Source organism: Stylophora pistillata, chromosome 1, assembly GCF_964205215.1.
Source record: "Stylophora pistillata chromosome 1, jaStyPist1.2, whole genome shotgun sequence".
Lineage (NCBI taxonomy): Eukaryota > Metazoa > Cnidaria > Anthozoa > Scleractinia > Pocilloporidae > Stylophora > Stylophora pistillata.
In genome coordinates this window covers 15,971,814-15,993,055 of record NC_142519.1, presented here as the reverse complement: position 1 = coordinate 15,993,055, position 21,242 = coordinate 15,971,814, and the positions used below count along the sequence as shown (strand labels likewise).

The following is a 21,242-nucleotide window of genomic DNA, read 5'->3' as shown; positions in this document are numbered from 1 at the left end:
GTAGCTCGGAAAGCCGCAAAACTCTTGAACAAGAGTTTATCATCTTTGAAATCGGCACTCTTAGCCCCATAGGTATCAACGAACGCTTTTCATTCTACTAATTTATCAGGGTTTTTCTCGTCACCATGTTCTCACCAATAGCGTAGCTCCACCTTCTGCATAAAACCCACACACAACCCACAATTACTCCATTCGCTCTTACGAAGGGCTAACGCTCGAAACGTCGGCTTTTTAACTCTTTACGGTGGCCGATTTACAATTTGAACTTAGTTGATATTACTAAATTACCTTGTTACCCCCACCGACACAGCACCACAGTTTCTTTAGAAATTTACCACCTTTAAATATGTCCTGTACTGTCATTAAACAATAAATCATTAGCTCCAGATTTCTTCTGTACTTATGGAGTTATGACGGTGAAGCGCAAATGAGCCATCATGCATCACGAGATTGTTCAGGTATAGATAGATCTGCACAAGTCGATTAAAACGTAACAATTGCACTGGTTCATGGTTTTTTTTTTTTTTTTTTCATTTTGTTTACAGCCGCACACTAGACTATTCACCGTTTTCAGTAACGATCATGAATATTTAACAAATCAATCACAATTTTCCATTGTCTATAACCTTCTTTATCATAGAAATGACGGCAATGCTATTCAAAACAAAAATGAAACCCCTAGGCGCAGCCTCGTGGTTACACTGCACGCAATAACATTGAATTTTTTTTATGCCAGCTCAATACGTCAAAGGATGATTTCACAAGGACTCTAGCTGGTTGAACCGGTTTTGTCATACACTGTACACAGGCCAATGACTCGCTAGCGCTTTGTTAAGGACCGGAAATCTACAAGACAGGAACCGGGGGGGGGGGGTTCATGAATTACAACCATACGCACAGTTCGTGGATCACTTCTGTGGAACACTTCTAATTTTTGAAGATGAGAAAATATATTTCACATCTGACTAAGATAACCGGGTGTATGATATTTTGTGTTCCTACTTAGCCATGTAAATCTCAAAAGTCACATAAAAACGCCAACAAAATTGAATGTAGTGTTTTGTGGACTATGTACATAGGGGAGGTTCTTATGCTCATGGCTGGATACAGTACAACTGTAGAATTTCATTTTTATATTCTATCTTAAGGCAATTTTTTGTCTTGTGAAACACATCGCTGAACAATGCGACTCTGAAATAGATCAAATGGTTAGAAAATACCGTTAATTTTTCTCTACGCTTTGGTCCCTAGCATGATAGGCTTTTTCCTATTTAACCGTACAGTAATCTTTGAAAATGTGGGTACTAACTTTCGTTGTGTGTTTTCAATTTATGCATTAAACCTGGATTAAACACTTTTTCCCCCCTCCCCGACAAGTTTATCTGTTCAAAGTCACGGTATACATATATTTTGGGGGGTGGTACAGAGGCGAGAATATGCCGAACTACTTGGACAGATTCAAAATGCCGTCCTGTCCCTTGAAGCGTGATGGTTTTTGATTCCAAACTTGATCTAAACATGCTTTTATGGAGCCAAAAATGGAAAGAAAACATGCTACAGAATACTCGACTGCAGAGAAATGGGCGTCTGAGTCGTAAAAGTGACGATAACATGAACGATTCGTACGTGAAGACCCAAACACCGCGAATATGAAGTGAGCTTAAGCTTACTGCAAATTGGTTAGCGTGAAACTTCGTTGATTTTATTTTGTTCCACCCACGACCACGAAAACTTCGCTATGGGGCCTCTCGAGACCTTTGGGAACAAAGTGGTGGTTGGATGGAGGTTTAGTGTTAATTTTGGTAAACCGTGAAGAGCCCAGTTAGGAGGACATCCTTGGACGACGGCAATTTTTCTCCATCAAAACGCTTACAAACACAATAATTGTGCCAGCATGTGTTTCCCACGATTAAAAAACTTTCCAAAGAAAGCCAGATCGCAGGTTACGTCAAGGGCGCAAAAAATTCATACCATGAGGTTGCTCTAAGGAGCCTTTGATTACTCTTGCTTACAACTGTGTCATAGAATGATTTGAAGCACTCGTTATTCCGTATCTTCTGCAGGACCTGTTTTGTAAGATTGGTGACTCGTTGTCCACTAACAGCGGACATCTCTGTCTTTTGCAATATTTTGGATAGGTTATCTGTATGCGAGAACAGCCGCTCACCCAAATGTAGCCTAGAGAAGAAGTCAAAGGTATTCATTTGGGCTTGACATCCAACAATCCTACTAAGTACATCTGCCTGGTCAAGACACACGATCTACTCCTGAAGAAGAGCTGAGTATTTATCTATGATGCGATGAAAGTAACTTGCTCGCATCGTCCATCTTGTAGGACAAAGGCTTATGACACCTCCGGTTGCAGGTTGTTCATCAAGGTCTTCCTTTATGTCCCCCAATAGACGTTCCCGTTTTGGAGAAAATTTTATGAGGGTTACGACTTCTTTTGTTGTTTCCATTGTATTTAGGAGCAACTTACAGTTTTTTACTGTGTCCTTTACGCTCAAACTTAATGAATGTCCATGACAGTGAGCCTTGGGCTGAACTTCCTACATTATCTTAGCTGCGCCAGTTTTATGTCCAAGCATGTTACTTGTGCCGTCGTAACACTTTCCTCTACAGTAAGTTAATGATGATTGTAGCTATAGTAACACATCTTTAATCACCGACACTATCGTTTCCGCACCTGTATCAGGTATGTTAAAAAAACCAAGAAAATCTTCAGAGACCTCCAGGTGTTTATCAATCCATCGGATACATATTGTTAACTGTTCTTTGTTACTTATATCCGTGTATTCGTCAGCGATAAGTGCGAAAAATCAACCACCGCGGATATCTGCCGTTAAATTGCGGATGACATTATTTGCCGTGATAGAAATAATTTCGTTTTGAACCTCGTGTGAAGTCTACTTATCTTCCTTCCTCTCTAACCATTTTAACAAGACAGGTTGATCCTTCTCTCTTAGTTTGAGCAGCTGAGTAAAGTTAGATTCTTCGTCGGTGTTTCCTTGCATTGGCATTGCTTGTCGAGCAAGGTACTGCAAACATTCTATAATTTTGAGCAGACAGAACCGGTTAGTCTCCATAGTTTTTTTGGCTGCATCGTTGGACATTTGGATGACGTTTCTGCAACTATTAGGAATGCTTATTTGAAACTCCTTGGCCAACTTGTGACACTCAGAAAGTTGATGTTCCTTGAATCGTACCAAAGCCTTCTTCCAGTTGGAAAATCCGCGCGAAATTAGAACCTATTCTTTATTTCTAGCAGCGCGCAGATTCAATTTTTCATTCTGTTGGACGCAAATGAAACACACCACAGAGTCGCTTTGCATATTATAATGAAGCGAGGGAAAGTCAGTGAACCATTTTTCTTGAAATGAGTGATTCTGTTTGCCAAATGTTTTCTTGGGAAAAGTAAAGTTTGTTGGTTGAAACGGTTCTGTTATATGGAAACGAATGTCTATTCAAGACTGACTCGTTGATGAGGAATGTTCTGCCTCTAGTGGCTGGGTGGGGACCGTGGGGTTATGCAGTTGTTCAGCAATGGATTTCGTAGCTTGAATATCAGTTAATAAATCTGCAATTGGTTGGCAAGATTTTTTGTACGCAGGTTCTAAAAAAAAAAGAATTAAACTAAACAAAAAGAATGATCATATACATGACATGTGATGCACAGACATAGCAGTAGGCTTTTATTTCACCATAAGTTAAATAAAACATCGAAAGCCTAAACTAACCTTCAAAAGGGCGCTGTTCAGTTTTGGAAAAAAAGTCGGAAATTTTCGACCTTTTCTTCTTGACAAGATCAGTAGCTTGTGAGGAGCCGGCTTCCTTGTTCATGTTACCATAAATCATATGCGCTTCTTTGTTCGTTATAACAGCAGGGTTCAATGATCCAGGATGACCATAGCTGTACATAATTCTCCGTTTCAGATATTTACTGCGATAAACAGCTCTAATAAAAAAATACGTTCTGCATAACCCCACTCAAGCTTATCCAGTGATGAATTTTTATCAATGGCGTCCAGAAACACCGATCCAAGAAGAACGAGTGAAAGTAGAGTTTAAATACCATTATTGCGCAGGCGAAAATCTAACCGTCTGTTCAGGAACAAACCTAACGACAAACTCCTTCATCTGGCCGTGTCTGTACGAGCAAACCCTCGAAAAACTAAATTGGATCGAAATAGACAAATCAGAATAAGGCTGTGTTTCCTAAGAGGTCCGCATATTTGACATAAAATAATGTAATGTACTTTTTTGGAAAAGACAGACCTGGTTTACTAAAGTAAAAAAGATAGCGGTCCCTGAGTGATCGCTGGCGAAGTTCAATGCACACGCAGAGAAGTGATCTGCCGAGGAGCTTTAGCGTATGTTCACCAGGCGGCTTAGGTATTCTCTGGAACCATACGAGAAAATATTTTGCTTGGCCTGTCATACGAAGAGTCAAAGTACACCAAAGTAATTAAAGCTTGTGCCCTGACCGACGACATCCAGCAGTTTCCTGACTCTGATGAAACACTTGTCGGCCAACTTGGTGTTGTTTTGAGCGGAGGCCAGCGGGCTCGGGTAAGTTTGGACGATCCTCTAAGCGCCATTGACTTCAAAGTTGTACAACGCATATTTGAAAAATGTATCAAAGAACTATTAAGCGATAAAACTCGGATGATGACCTCTCATCACGAAGACCACGAGAAAGACACTGATAAAGTGATCGTGTTGTGTAAGGGCCGTATGCTGGAAAGAGGAGGTTTCCTTGAGTTGCAAGACAAAAGAATCCTTAATAACACCATTGACCCGTTCTACAAGAAGATTTCAAAAGGAAGTGCAGATGAGGAATTTCCAAGAGAGATTGGGAATGAAAGCGTTGGAGCTGCTGCGAAAGAAAGCACGAGCCTTCTAATACCGCAAGAAGATCGCAAAATCGGAGTCATTTCTCCTAATTATAAGCTTTACCGGAACTATTTCAGAAGAGGAATGTCTACTTGGATGATTGTGACAATAACACTTTTTTTTCTATAACAGCCCCAGGTAAGACTTTAGAACGGCTTCTCAGGTAGAGCTCGCCATGATTGAGCAAATCAAAATTAATCGAGACTACGCTGAGTTTACTTAACTTCTCTCTGAAGTTTATTTAGAAAAATATTACCGACCTCTCAATGAAACAGGCTCAGGCCTTCTCACTTTATCGCATCATCTCTCTCGAAAACTTCAACATTCCTATCTAGTACTGACCTAGAGGTAAGCCTTGATGAAAAACGTTGAATTTTTTCTGATTTAAAATGAATTGGAAGAAAAATTAGTTTTTTAGTCTTTCCTTTCGAGCGTGTATGTGTGTATGCAATCGAAGTCTTCGTTCCGTTTTATAAGAATCAACACATGGAAAGTTGTAGCCTGGGTCCTACTTACTTTGTATTATCTTTCTCCCTAGGGATGTTGGTTGCTCCCGACGTGTGGCTCTCGTTCTTGACAAAAGAACCTCCTCAAGATAAAAAAGATCGATCAAACTTAGCTGTCTATGGATTTCTTGTCCTTGTATCCCTCATTTTCTTACTGGCACGAACATTTGTATTACTCTCCTGCTCTCCTGCGAAACTCTATTTTATATCCGTTCTTCGACAAAGTGACAATGTATTGGACGACGAGAAAGGTATCATATTTCGATGGCATTCACGTGAGTATAACAACATGGACTCTTTATTTGGTAGTTGTCTATCTGGACTTTGACCGGTACGTGCGGAATACGCCGATAAAATGCAGGTATAAGAACAAGTGATAAAATGCATGGTTGTCTACAAGGAATTGGCGCGTGATGGGGTGAAGTACGATTTTCCGGTCATATTCCGCCGAAACGTTCCAGCAAGAATGACAAACGAAAGTGTGACGGGAAATTATCATATCTGAAATATTTTTCCCGTGCCGTCCATCAAGCCTGTTGTACTTTTGTCGACTGATGCCCTTTAAATGAGATTGTACAGTCATTTATTTTCAGGGACGACCTGCTGGGAAAATAGAGCATTATGTAACTGTAATCTAATCACTGTATGGCAAAGCTATTATTCATTCTACCTGCCAGAGGACCATATTAGGCGTAGGAATGCAAAAATATGAAAAGTCCTCCGGCAGTAAATTTCCCCAACTATCCACCATCGGCCAAAGTAGGTGTAGGAGGACATAATAACTTGGAAATGGCCTTTATCATAAATGTAATTGGAAAACGCGAAGACGGCTTTAAAGTAGAAGAGCGAAGGCAGCAAGCAATGCGAGATGTTTTCCATATTGTGGTGAACAGCCCAGGCCATAAAGTGTTTTGTCTATGTCATTTTGCTGCGATATGAATGATCTAGAAAAAGCAAAACAAACTGATGTGGCCGAAAGAGGAATGGGACGATACTTTTTCTTGCTATTGGTAAAATGGCTTAAAATTTAACCATCGATACAAAAAAAATAAATTTTTACTGTCAACTGTCAAAAAAGCAGCTCAATTTCAGTCTTCTAACGGTTTAAGGAGGGTCCTCTTTGTAAAACTCAGTGACGTAAAAATATTTGGCCTCAGTTCACGCATCACGTATGATATGCAAAATTCTTTCAGGTTCACGCGAGACTCAAGAGGATCATATTTCACATGATAATAAAAACCGAGTTTGACTAATGGTCGTGGGTCGTGGGTACAAGTCGTGGGTCGTGGGTGTGGGTGTGGGTGTGGGTGTGGGTAAGAGTCGTGGGTGTGGTTAATACTTAATAATAAAAATAACCATTTAAAATATTAAATATAATAATACATAAATTTTATACAACCCTGTCATTCATTAATTTAACTGTTCTTTCTTCTAGTTATTTTATTTTGTTTATTCAATTTACCCTACTTTACGTCTATTTTATCTGTTATCTCACTGTCAATGAAATTAGTTTCAGTTTCGCGACGGGAAGAGAGATAAATCTTGTAATTACATTAAATTAGTTTCACAACACGATAATTCCGGATATGTCACCAGCGCGATCGCCGACGAGCGTCCATTGGTCGGCTACTCTGGGATTTGATTTTTCCCTTTTTCTGCTTTTTAGGGTTGTTGTCAAGGGAAATCCACAGGACATTCTTTTGTTCTCTTGCGGTTTTCAAGCCCCACACGATAAAACTTTCCCGCGGTAATTTACTTAGGGAAAAATCGGTCACACTTGCAAATTTGAGTTTCCCTAGGACAAAACCCTGTAGTGTGACAACAGCTGATATCGCGTTTACGATCCTCCACTGTCGAGTTACCAGTCTGGCAGAGGTTATGTGTGTGCCTTTTGAGTCAGTCGACCTGTGCACAATCAGTTTTCCTTTGTGTATATAGTGTGTAATTACCAGATTTATCTATCATTCTTTTGTTATTGATGTTGTCAGACGAGATCTCGGAATTTCTGTTCCTTGGCCCCTGACTTTAGCCGCAAATATAGAATTCACGAGCGCTGTCGCAATTTTAACGTTATAGTACTTCTACGCTATGAAATCATTTTTGGTACAATCGTACAAAGCAACTCAGGTGTCTCGTTAACACAGACCTCGAAAACGCAGAACGCAGACCGCACAGCTCGAAAAACGTGTACACAGTGTGTAATTACAAGATTTATCTCTCTTCCCTTTGTTATCAAACGAGATCTCGGAATGCGTCGCGAAACTGAAACTAATTTCATTGACAGTGAGATAACAGATAAAATAGACGTAAAGTAGGGTAAATTGAATAAACAAAGTAATATAACGAGAAGAAAGAACAGTTAAATTAATGAATGACAGGGTTGTATAAAATTTATGTATTATTATATTTAATATTTTAAATGGTTATTTTTATTATTAAGTATTAACCACACCCACGACTTTTACCCACACCCACACCCACACCCACGACCCACGACTTGAACCCACGACCCACGACCCACGACCATTAGTCAAACTCATAAAAACCAAGTTTGCGAATTCATATTTTACTTTTCTAGTCTCAACAAGTCTTACGCGACAGGACGTAATGTCTTATCTTATTTGTTCACGAATCATTTGTGGTTTATTTAATGACTTTTAACGAAAAAAAAAATTCGTTTGTGTGGACATGAAAAGATCTTATCATCTCAATCACGAACCACAGACACAAAAGAAATACAAACCACAAGTCACGAGAGTAAAACCGCCTAATCACACTTCACGTATAAAGTATATGGGATATCTTTTAAGTTCTTTTAAATTTCATTATTTTAGTAACTTGCCACAAACACTTCTAAATCTCAGCAGAGAGGGGACCTTGAGCGGTCAAGACAGCAATGCCGAGGAAGATATCGTTTTGAAAGCAAAATAGAAAACTTTTATTTAAGTTGGAATTTTGCTGAGGGATTACCGTCTCTTACGGCGCCACACTCCAACTTCAGCATAATTTATGTGAGATGCATTTAGTCCCAAAAGCCTAAATGATCTGCCGTCGGAGTTTACGTTCTCAGACCCCGCAAATCATTTAGTGATTTCACGTTGTTGTTTTGCAGAGGACGGCTAAGAAATGTACAAAGTTTTGAAACACACTTTATGACCTATTAGAGCCCGTTAGATCTTTTTTTTTTTTTGCCACGTCGTCATTGGCGTTGCCGTCGTGTTTTGCTGAATTTTCCTAATATTAGGTTCTACCCTTGGAAACCAGTCTTCAGGTTTCCAAATATTCTTGGTTTTGTGAAGACTTATCTTTTTTTACAAATTTTCAGTTTGATTGGGTTCTTGATAGGGTCTTGTGATACAGCAAGAATGAATTTCTAAAATGGCGGCCGAGAATGCCATCACGAAGGTTATAAAAAGTAACTTATCCGCTGAGATTATGCAACCTGAACAGTCTTCGTATGAGAATAAGTACTCATACGTATATGTTTATGAGCCCTCAGAAGACGACTACAAGAATTTTATGGCAAAACTCGATGACATATATATGTTGTTGATAGCTTCAGGCCGCCATATTTGTGCCAAGTCAGAGATACATAATCATGGTGCCTCCATACAAAGCCTTATAAATTTGAGTAAAACAATTCTTCAAATATCTTCTGCAAGAAATATTGCAGGACCTGAATCTTTGTTTGAATATTCTTTTCTTTCTATCTCTTTGATTCTTGGCTCTATTTCTTGAATGGCTTTGATGATGGTGTGACAGTGACAAACGGCAATACTCACATTATGGTGATTTTTAATAACTGACATTTGAAATATTCATATTTAACACTGAAAGACTTAAATATTTAAAATAGCCTCGTACGTGGAGAACTTGTTTCTGACCACATCACGCCCTGCCATTCCCGCCGCCCAACCAAACCAAAACAGCAAGTTCAGATCATTTCGAGAGTCGATAACTGAGACTTCGTTACCTTTTATTGAGCGATACAAGAAACGAATTTCTCTCGGGGAAACCAAAAGCCAGTTGGGAGTTTTAGCCAACATATTGATTTCTACGGTATCAACGACTTGATTTGGGCTCCGTTCATCTGCGCTCAAGCTGCAGCATCTGGTAAAATTATAAAAAGGAAAACTGAAAATAACAGTCTAACAACCCATTAATGAGTCGAGCTGGAGCTGCCACAAGAGCGAGTTAAACTGTAAGATGTTTCTTTCAATTTTTCTTTTAAGAGAGGAAGTGCGAAGCCAGCTTTTCTGTCACTGTTCCGTTAAATCCCTCGAGGCTGTAATTACCATACTATGCTGAGGAATAGAATAAGCAGGTCTGCAAATTTCTGTAAATTTTGTTTACTCCGTATATTATAGGAAAATTCATTACTCGACGAGGGAATTCCGCATAAAATTGCACCCGAAAACTGATATTGCAAAATCAGAGAGATTGTGGCGAATTTCTGGTCTGAAAGATTCTTACTTCTTTGTAACTTAAAACCTTTGATAATCTTACAACAAACCTTTGAGGAGCCTATAGTTGACGCTCTGGGCTCTGACTTTACGTTCTCCTTCTGATGTTATGTTGCAGTGTTAGATTTTCATTTTAATCTGGAAATGACAAGGCACGGGTACAACAAGATCTCCAAGACGACGAAAAAGCTCTGCAAAAAGTCGGCTTTGTTTCCTGTGTTCTCTTTCGATGGACGAACAGTCTCTTCAAGATAGGAAAACAACAAGCGTTGGAGCAGAGTGATTTTCTATCTCTTTCAAAACAAAATCGTACTTCTTTCGTAGATGAAAATCTTCTAGAGGACTGGAGGAAGGAAAACATAAAACGCCATGAAACTCGGAGACGTCCAAAGCTTTGGAAAAGTGTCATGAGAACAATCTTTTCTAGGGAAGTTATGATCCTCATTTGCATGGGTATTTTTCGCTCATCCTTCTTTAGTCCCCTCCCTTTTTTTCTTGGATATCTACTTTCAGCGCTAATGTTGCCTGACTCACAGGAAGAACTTCTCTACGGATACGCGCTTGCTCTTTGTTTCAGCACTTTGATGGAGAGAGTCACAGCTCAAATGCTTATGTACAGATGTGAATTATTGGCAATAAGACTTAGCAGTGCTCTAAAAGCTTTAGTCTATCATAAGGTAGGTACATTTATTCCGATAGAAAGTAGAGGGTGAAATAATTTAGTCGATATTCCATTTATAAGCATGATTACCCTAGCTTTATCCCGAAAGAATGGCTAAATTCTGAAATCACAAGAGGCCTTATTTCATTTATGGTCAACGTCCTATACTGTTAAAGGCAATTCCAATTTCCAGAATCCAACCTTCTTTTTAGCTATTACTAAGGAACACTTAGCATGAATATAACTGACATTTATAAATTACCGTGGTCTTGATATCTCATGAAGCAAGTAAAGAGGGCACAAGAAACTCACTCTCGTCCTAATCTTTCTTGCCCCAAAACTCTCGCTTTATATCGACAGAAAAAGCGATTCCTGTTTAAGAAATTCACCGGCGTGGCTCTAACAACAAGCTTAGTTAACTCTTCTGTAAGAACAGTATAACGTTTTTCCACCGTAGATTCATACCGCTGACGGAAAGAATTGAAATTTAGGAAGTACAACCAGTTTAAGTAAACTATAGTGAATGTCGTAGATCTATAATTTTTATCTATCTCTTTCTTCAAAGAAAACTATTATACACATTTTCCTCAGTTTTTTGGTTGGGTTCAGTCACGTGTTATGTTAGATCAATCGCGCCCAAACAAAGTTTGATGATGAATGTAAAAGGAGTTATTTCTCCCTTCCAGACCCAGACCCTACTCGGCAAGGACACATTGTTCGAGTGCTCAACAGATAAAGTGATTGACCTGGCAGGGGCGTAGCCAGGATTTTTCAAAGGGGAGGGGGGGGGGCACAGAGGCTACTCACCAGATTGTCATGTCGACCTCCCCGCCGTGCATGTTTTACTTCATGTTACAGTTTCGGGATGAGTAGTGAGAGTATAGTGGGCAGGCCAAGATATTGTTATGGCGTTTTCACCACCTGAATATTGTAGGTTGTTTTCTCAAAAGGCCTACCAAGGGGGGTCACGGGCACCCCAGGACCCCCCCCCCTGGCTACGCCCTTACCTGGTTTCAAACGATGTTCAGCGATTGGAAAGAGCAATCAAATGGATCTTTCTTGGTTTCAGTGCATTCACTGAGCTCCTCAATTTACAGTTTTTGATCGTGTATTTGATTGGCTGGCAGTCTCTTCTGGGAGTACTTTTTTTGTACCTTCTTCCTCCATGTTTTGCTTCAGTGGCCCAAAGAGGTGCTGTTTGGCGCTTGCGTACAGCAGCGGTCTCCGACCAACGCATCTTTCTGATGAGCCAGGTGGCTTCTGGGATAGTTCTATCAAAATGCATGCTTGGGAAGATGAACACCGGCAAAAAATCAGAAAAAACGCGAAGGTATTATTGTGGAACTAGAAGTTTTGCCCTTAGACCAAGTTCAATGCAGGCTGTTAAAAAGGTTCTTTGACGAACTATTTTGGCCAAATAGCACCATGCCCATTTCCACATTACGCTTCACGATGAAAGGAGTCACCGAAACACACCTAAATTTTATGTCTTATGGTTCTAGTTTCACGGCTGATGAAACCATACTGCCTTTTTAAATTTTTTTGGAAACCATGCACAAAATTGAAGAGAACGTTAGACGGAAACCACTTTAGATGCATTGCAAGTTTTCTCTGTATTCAGAAGAATCATAATGCGATGTGGGAAAACCTCGTCAGAAATTTAGAAATTTCAGTTATCCATAATATTAATCACACAATATCTACACGGTAGGGAGTAGGTTTGTTGATTGGAAATGAAATCATCATTATCCGAAAGATGTGTGCACTTCGCACAGGTGTTTTAGCCCTAAGATACCCTGCAATAACCATTGCAACACTCCTGTCAGTCATTACCCTTGTGCTGACTGAAGAAGCTCTTACACCACTCAACGTTTTTATACTGATTTCATTTAACAAAATTCTCGGGACATTTATTTGCTCTTACCTTGGACCCGCCTTGTTAGAGGGTTTCGAAGCTTATGTCTAGCTCGGTAGAATTGAAGAATTTCTCCTTCTGAAAAATTTGCGAGTGATTTCAACTGATCGTTCCAACCAAAAAGAAACAGAAATTGAAATGAGGAACTCAACAGAGATGAAGAGGTATTCAGTAGATCGCCAACAAAAACTGGGTGATTTTTCGATTGTGAATGAAGTACAAGATCAAACGACATTCAACGACAGGAGTCTCCCTACGCCACAGGAAGATTGCGAAATCGGAGTAATTTCTTCCAAGCTTTACTTGAAATATTTCGGAAGCGCCGGGAATGTCTACTTGGATGATTGTGGCAATAACTCTTTTCTCCATAACAGCTCAAGGTAAGACTCTCAATGAAACAGCTGTAAAAGCGGGCTAAGCGCTTCTCACCTTATCGCATCGTGTCCCTTGAAAACTCAACACTCTGCCATCTAATCTTGAACTACAAGCAAAGCGAAAAAAATATCAGATTTGTTCTGATTTGAAATACTGAATTGGAAGCAATTTGGTTTCTTCGTCTGTCCTAACGAGTGTATGTGTGTGTCTAAGGAACGTCAAGTCAGGAAGCAAGATCCTTTTCCTTTCGTTTTACATGAATGAGAATCAGCCCATGGAAAGTTGTAGCCTGGATCTTTTTAAAATTACTTTGCATTCTCTTTCCACGCAGGGATGTTGGTTGCTCCCGACGTGGGGCTCGCGTTCTTGACAAAACAACCTCCTCAAGATCAAAAAGATCAATCAAACTTAGCTTTCTATGGATGTCTTGTTGGTGTATCCTCATGTTTATATTGCCACGAACATATGTAATACTCTCCTGCTTTTTACGATGCTCAGAACGTCTTCATGACAAGATGGTCGTTGCTACTTTACTAGCTCCAGTAGTGTTCTATGATCCGAATCCCGTGGGAAGAATCCTTAATCGGTTTTCTAAAGATATCGGCTGTTTGGACGAACATTTACCAAGAACATTTTTATCAAGCGATGAAGTTACTCTTAGTTTTGCTTGCATCAATAATTGTCCCGACTGTCACGATTCCCTGGCTTCTAGATCTTTTCATAATCATACCGTTGACTGCGGTTGCCATATACCTCTCCACGTATTATTTGAAGACATCTCGGGAGCTTATGAGCTTAGCGTCCATATGTCGTGGTCCAGTGTTCTCCCACATTTCGGAGACCCTTGATGGGCTAGAGACGATACGTACCAGAGGGCGACAAAGCGATTTTGTTGATCAGTTTTACAGGTGGGTTTGCCTCGTCTTTTATTATCAAACACATACAACATATCCTGTAATTAGGAGGATACGGTCCACACCAAAGGGCAAGGAGTTTAATCGCAACCAAGGCTCGGACTGCTTATTTTGAGGGAAGGAAGTGCGTTGCACCGATGATTGGCACGTTAGGCCCCAGATTGACGCCTTAGCCGGCGTCAATGTGTTGTGTTCTTAGGCAGAAGAGCTGTCATGGAGGCCTGACAGGGGTAGTTTGAGACAATCTATAACTCCTTAAATGGGAGGGTAGCAATTTTCCCCATAAGAAACCGTTAATTGTCCATTACAAGAAATCAGTTGTCATCACCAATTTTACGAGATGATGAAGCAGGAGTTCACAACCGAAATAATTCACCTAGACAATAAGGCAAGCGTTTAACTGGCACCCAGAGGTAGCCAAAATGTTTTTTCAGAAATGAACTACTTCACTAAAGATAAAAGAGAGACGTCATAACGTCATTTTCATTAATAAGTTGCGGCAAAGTAAATGCAATTCCCTCAGAACGAAAAAGGCACCCGTCATCTCAAATAGACGTTTTTTCAAATGAAAGCAGAAAGTAATGAATGCCCCTTTAATTTTGTTCTATTCCCTTGTTTTCTCAAAGACACCAAGATGTTTTGAATCAAGCAAACATCCTGGTAATGGCCAGTGGGAAATGGATCAGTGTGCGATTTGAAATTCTTGCATCACTATTTGTTGGTACAGTGCCTTTCACAGCTGTTTATGTATCTCATGATGCCGGTGAGTACCGTTAAACTAATTCCTAATTCGATTGAGTTCTGTTCAGCGGATCACTGCGGAAAAATCTCGATCTTATTGAGCAGTTTATAGATGCAGATTTGTGGCAAGTTCTAGAAGATGTACAACTGAAAGAGTTTGTGAAGAGTCTTCACGGGCAACTTGATCATGAATTGTTGGAAACTAGTGCAAATATCAGTGTACGAGAACAACAGTTGATTTGTTTGACTCGTGTGCTGTTGCAGCGAAACAAGATCATCGTCTTAGATGAACCCACGGCCAATGTAGAACGAGAAACAGAACAAATAATCTGGGGCGCGGTACGTGAAAAACTGAGGGATTCCACGGTCATCACGATAGCTCGTCAATTGAACACCCCATCAAAGACTGTGATAAAATTTTAGTTTTGAAACATGGAATAGTAGCAGATTTCGACAAGTTGGACACTGGACACTAATAGTTTGAACTGGATGGATTTCTTTGATTCCTTAAATTTGAGCAAAATATCAGACTGCCGGTCATCAGTTCAGTTACCGCGAAGATCGCTGTCATACTCGTTCTTTAACCGCAGTTCAAATATGTGACTTTCACATATTCACAAACGTTAAACTTCACGTTATTTGCATATTTTATTTACATCTTGCACTTAACAAAATTCACGCGCAGAAGCTCTTTACTCCTGAAGAATCTTTGCTCGTGGAAAATCAAAAGCAGAACAAAGTCCTTGGGTAAAGAAAAGAAAAAGAAAAAAAAAAGGCCCAAAGAAGAAAGAAAGAGTACCATTCTTTCAAGGAAAGAACAAACACAGGCATGCCATGCATGCAAGTATCATTTTTTTCGATGGGTGATTTGAGATGGACACTTTGTAACTGATGTTTGCACTTTTGTAAAAGAAAAAGATCTAATTTCAAAAGATATCAGTGGAAATAAAGTTCATACACATGTATTTTATGGTCTATTGCCACTGTTGTCTGAATAATTCTTAGCAATTACAACGGTAGCATTTTGTTCCCTTGCCAAAATGGTTTTCGGTGAGGTAGAATTATGTCAGAAAATTTACGTTGTTCACTGGAAAATGGCACTTCATATGAGAAAGTCTAGTCCATACTGGCGAGTAAAAAGTAAACACGTAATTGTAGCGGGAGAGCACTGTATAAAACAAAGAAACGGATATTTAACATGGCAGTCGACGCAGAAAGTAAACATAACTTGGTGGTCTTTTAAACCTTTGCAAAAAGAGCATTCACATGCAAGGAAAAAAACAAGACTATCAATCAAATATGCTTTATGCAAATGCTTTACGCAAGTTTTACTTGAGTCAACAAAACAAACTTCCAAAAGAAAAAATCTCTAGTGATAACTTCAGTTCTCAGTACAGGCAACTTTGCCCATTATTGTGACGTTCTCCTCAACGCTCCACTGAGTGATGGAGTTAAAAGAACGTGCCTGTAATGCATTATTTTTCCCGGAAAATCTTGATCCATCGTCATTTACCCCAGGAGGTCCCGTTGTCCCATTGCATAGCGGTTTCAGGAGGCGGAATAATTTCCCCAACTATCCCCCGCGCCGGTTAAAGTAGGTGTAGGAGGACATAATAACTTATAAATTTTCTTTTGAAATGAAAGTGATCAACCTTCATTAACATTTGGCGTTTTAAGGATTCACTTGATCATAATAAGGGAATGACGACAAAAAGGCCTTTATTATAAAAGTAATTGGAAAAACGCGAAGTCAGCTTTAAGTAGAAAAGCGAAGGCAGCAAGCAATGCTTGATGTTTTTCATATAGTGGTGAACAGTCCGGGTCATAAACAGTTTTGTCTTTATCATTTTGCCGCGATATAATTGGTCTAGACAAAACCAAAACAAATTTATGTGGCCGAAAGAGGATGGGACGATACTTTTTCTTGCTGGTGATCAAAGGCCGTCAAACGGCTTAAAAATTTAACCGTCGAGAAAAAAAGGATAAATTTTTATTGTCGACCTCCGACAAGAGGGCTGCTCAATTTTATTCTTCTAACGGTTTCGGGAGGGTCCCCTTTAAAAAACTCAGTCACTTAAAAATATTTGGCCTTTTCACGTATACTTGATCAGCAGGGATTTGCTAAAGCAAAGGCATAGAAAAAACCAGGAAAGATTTATTACTCGACGTTTCGGGGTCATCGTGACTCCATTATCAAGAGACTAGTTTAAAAACATGCAAATAAGGAAAGGTACAAGAATAGCATAAATTAGACTGAACGGCTTAAACAAACACCTTGGCGCGGATGGAATCCGTTTGCACGTTCAGTGTTGGCTTACGCATGCGAATATACAACATTTCATTAACAAGGCAATCAAATTTGCCGTTACATTTCGTGATGACGTTGAATTGCTCGATCAAGCGTTCAGGCATTTCACTATTGTGCTGGAGGTGGTAGTGTTTGTAGATAGAAGATGATTTCCTTGTGTGCCCTTCTACGCGCTCGTGTAAGTGACCACGAGTATAGCCCACATACCCTGCATCACACAGGTTACATTTAAATTCATAAACGACACATTGTTGGTTAACAATAGGGGGCTTAATTTCGTGTTGCTTAAGCTGTTGATCGAGCTTAGGGCTAACGAACACTGGTTGGACAGTCACGCTTAACTTCGAGCTTAGACTGTTCAGTTGTTGTTTAACATGATTAGCTGACGACTGGTCCTTGAAGGGTAACACTAATCTCACAGTCTCCGATGGTACGTCTGGTGATGGACAGGGTTCTGCAGATGAAATCCTTCTCTCAACGAACCGCTTGATTGTAGTTTCAACCAGTGGCTTTGGGTATTTCAAGTTATGAAAAACCCCTCTAAGGCGGTCACATTCCTCGGAGAAGAAAGACCAGTTAGAAGATAATCGATAAGCGCGATCCACCATGGTGTTAACTAGGCTGCGCTTGTACTTAATGTCAACATGACTCTGGAAATGCAGAAGGAGACCCGTGTTGGTTCTTTTGATGTAGACCTTACTCTCAATCTTTGGTGCACGGTTAAGTGGTTCAATTCCTAGAAAGGGAAGGGTTCCTTCCCGTTCGACTTCCATGGTAAACTGGAGGGAGGGATGGGTAGAGTTAAGGGTGTCTAGAAACTGGCCAGCGGTCACCCTATCAGGCATTACGGTCAGGGTGTCATCGACGTACCTCCGGTAATAGCGCGGAAGTTGACCGTGTCGTTCGAGGTTTTCCTCAATCGAGCACATGAAGACGTTAGCCAGCAACGGTCCAAGGGGAGAACCCATAGCGACTCCATCTGTCTGCTCATATAAAGCACCGTCAAACTGGAAAAGCTGGTTTTTCGTAGCTGCTCGGAGGAGGTCGATTAGGTCCGCTTTAGAGATGTTCAAGCTGTGCGTCTCGTTGAACCAATCCTGGGCAAAGGCTTTTTCAGCTAAGATCTGTATTGTTTCCTCCAATGGTACATTTGTAAACAATGAGATGACGTCATAGGAAACTAAAATTTCGCCGTTCCTGATCTCGAAGCCTCGTACTTCATCAGCAAAGCGGAATGTGTCTGTCACTGTATATTGGTTGCACGACAGGGGTTTCAATTTGTCGTCAAGCCATTTCGCTAGCGAGTGATTGTAGGTGTTAGTAGCAGAGAGTATTGGCCGCACGGCCAACTGTTCTTTATGTGTCTTCGGCAAGCCATACAAGTGTGCGAGTCTGGACCCTTTCGGGCGGAGAGCGTCAGCAATGGATTTCGGTAGAATCTTTCGAACGAGAGTTTCCAACTCCCTTTCTTTCTGAAGGAGAGGGTGGTAATACTTAGGAGGTCGTCCTCTGGTTCTCGGTCTCTCCGAGTCGACGAATCGGAATTTGCTGGTATCGTTTATTGACGCTTCGGATAGTAGGCGAAGATATTCTGATTTATCCATAACAACAACACCAGACCCTTTATCCGGTTTTGTGACAACGATGTCATCGCGTTTTTTCAGATCTTCAATAGCTTGCAAGAGGGCTTTAGGAGGTTTTGGGCTACTCTTATTAATATACTCTAGCGCAACAGATCGTAAGGATGCGGCTGCTAGTTCGCGTAAATTCTCGTTTGGTAGATGCCGTTCAAGGTTCCAATATGCTTTCTCGAAGCTTGCCTTGATCTCAACTGGAGACACTCTTTGTGGGATCGCAAATTTCAGGCCACGACAGAGAACCAATTTTTGGAAGAACGATAGTTCGTAAGAGGAAATATTCAGGATGTGTTCGTCGACGTCAGTTTCTCTGTAGAGAAGCCTTGAGATCTTTCGAGTGTGAGTGTTCGTAACTTCAAGTTGAAGTTTATTCCGAAGCATAGTGATGGTTCGTAAGATGCACATATAGCGGAATAGTGAACAGGTCTGACGGATTTCATCATAGATGCCATTGATTTCCTCACGAAGTACCATACTCTCATGTATTCTTACTCTGAGCTCCTCCGCGATCACGTTCTTTGTAAAGGAAGCAGATGATTTCTTCCACTTAGCACGCCTATCTTTGTCGATCTTGGCGAAAGTAGGTGTGAGTTCGAAGCTCTGGCATAGTCGTAGAAAGTTGATTGATCCCTCGCAGTTGATTTGCTTTTTGCTACAGCGTTCGAGTTTCCGAAACAGATGTAGCTGATTATCTCTTTTCAAACACTTGATCAGCAGGGATTTGCTAAAGCAAAGGCATAGAAAAAACCAGGAAAGATTTATTACTCGACGTTTCGGGGTCATCGTGACTCCATTATCAAGAGACTAGTTTAAAAACATGCAAATAAGGAAAGGTACAAGAATAGCATAAATTAGACTGAACGGCTTAAACAAACACCTTGGCGCGGATGGAATCCGTTTGCACGTTCAGTGTTGGCTTACGCATGCGAATATACAACATTTCATTAACAAGGCAATCAAATTTGCCGTTACATTTCGTGATGACGTTGAATTGCTCGATCAAGCGTTCAGGCATTTCACTATTGTGCTGGAGGTGGTAGTGTTTGTAGATAGAAGATGATTTCCTTGTGTGCCCTTCTACGCGCTCGTGTACCTTTCCTTATTTGCATGTTTTTAAACTAGTCTCTTGATAATGGAGTCACGATGACCCCGAAACGTCGAGTAATAAATCTTTCCTGGTTTTTTCACGTATAATATCCAAAAATCTTTCAGGTTCACGCGAGACTCAAGACGATCACGCTTCACCTAATAACAGAAAAACCAAGTTCACGAATTATGATTTTATTTTTCTTGTCTTTAAAATTAATTCCCACCTTCGCGAGTGTCCCTCGGGAAAAAATTCTTATGCGCGCTAGTTTCAAGAAAACCATAACAAACTATACATCAAAAGAAAGCTTATTAAATGTAGTTTACGATAAAAATACAATTTAGGCGATATTTTTCATTTAGGGAGTATCAGGAGCCGGTAAGGCGTGAAACGACCGAGGGTCCTTCTACATAATTTATCGGGTATCGGATCCCGCAGCACGAGCAAAATGGCTGCACAGTCTTATTCACAAGGCATCAGTCAACAAAAGTGTGTCAGGCTTTTCCGATATTCTGATTGGTTGTCAAGATATCCGCATCTAAAGTTAAAGTAGCGTAAAATATGCGAAACGTGTTGCGTAAATGGACACAACGTGAAAAATATTTCAAATATCACAATTTCCTGACACACTATTGTTCGTCTCTATCCCGTGAATGTTTTGGCGAAATTTCACGAAAATCGGTCAAATCTACAAAATAAAATGCGAGATTTTAGCTCCTAAACGTTTTTAGACAACTAGCGCCACACCAAGAGATTATGTCGCCTCTTGAAGCCGCGAACCAATGGGAAGATGGGACCTCCTGGCGTCAATGAATGACAATGCATCAAGATTTTCCCGGGAAAAGTATCGCATAGCAGTCACGTGTTTTTTTTATCTCGCTCTGTTAAACGTTGTATAATGGGCAAAAATTGGCAAAGAAAAACCCGCGGCAAATAAGGTAAAGCTGGAAAAACTTCTGAAAGGCAAAACAGCGAATCTCCTAAGTAATACCCTTATCGATGAAATGAGTTCCCTCAGGTAGGTTTATTCATGATTTCATATATACGATTCGAGTGATAACCGATGTTTTGTATCAAAATAATTTGGATATTTCAACAAAGTTGAAGTAGTAAATTGGCCACCGTAACGATTACAAAAGCTGACGTTTCGAGCGTTAGCCCTTCGTCGGAGCTAACGCTAGAAGCGTCAGTTTTTGTAATCGTTACGGTGGCCAATTTACCATTTCAACTTTGTTGATATATCCAAATTATTTCGTTACCCCCACCGACGCAGCCCCAAACAGTTTCTTTCGAAACTATCAGCCCTTAATCTTTTGTATCAAAGCCGGTACTTGCTTATTGAAAGGAAACTTCGTTTTTAACCTTATGTGCGAAAAATGTAGATTTGATGGCGACTTCTTTGTCCGGAATTCGGATGCCAGCGTGGAGAGGTTTGCTAGGACTGTTTTTCTTCCCTGATAACATAGTGCCATTTCTCTCTTCTTTGGGCCTGTCTTTTTCTTTTTCTTTGCCCAGGATCTCCTCTCTAATTTTGATTTCTGTTTTTGATCCATGAGAACAGATTTTCCAAATACATTTTTCTTTAATAAGTCGGACGCTTTTTGAGATTTCAAAATTTTTCTTTTTGCAAACGTTATTTAAAATGTCTAACTTCAATCTAGTCCAATAAAGAAAAAACGATTTTTTCGACCTCTGAAGGTGGGAAGTAACCTTAAACCAGTCTTACGCGACAGGAGAGGACA

General features: G+C 40.2%; 1 protein-coding gene and 1 pseudogene across 1 annotated transcript; both read right to left on the bottom strand.

The window, feature by feature from the left end:
* Positions 1-1,943: 1,943 nt before the first annotated feature.
* LOC148741412 (zinc finger MYM-type protein 1-like) lies at positions 1,944-3,020 on the bottom strand (annotated as a pseudogene).
* A 13,546-nt stretch (positions 3,021-16,566) lies between these two features.
* On the bottom strand, positions 16,567-19,506 carry LOC148741411 (uncharacterized). The gene has a single exon (XM_088740572.1). It carries the CDS (start codon positions 19,194-19,196, stop codon positions 16,731-16,733), a length of 2,466 nt encoding a protein of 821 aa, XP_088596698.1. The 5' UTR covers positions 19,197-19,506; the 3' UTR covers positions 16,567-16,730.
* Positions 19,507-21,242: the final 1,736 nt, after the last annotated feature.

What these genes read in the sequence shown, in the direction of transcription:
- LOC148741411 (XM_088740572.1), bottom strand. Translation starts at nt 19,196, where the DNA reads ATGACCCCGAAACGTCGAGTAATAAATCTTTCCTGGTTTTTTCTATGC.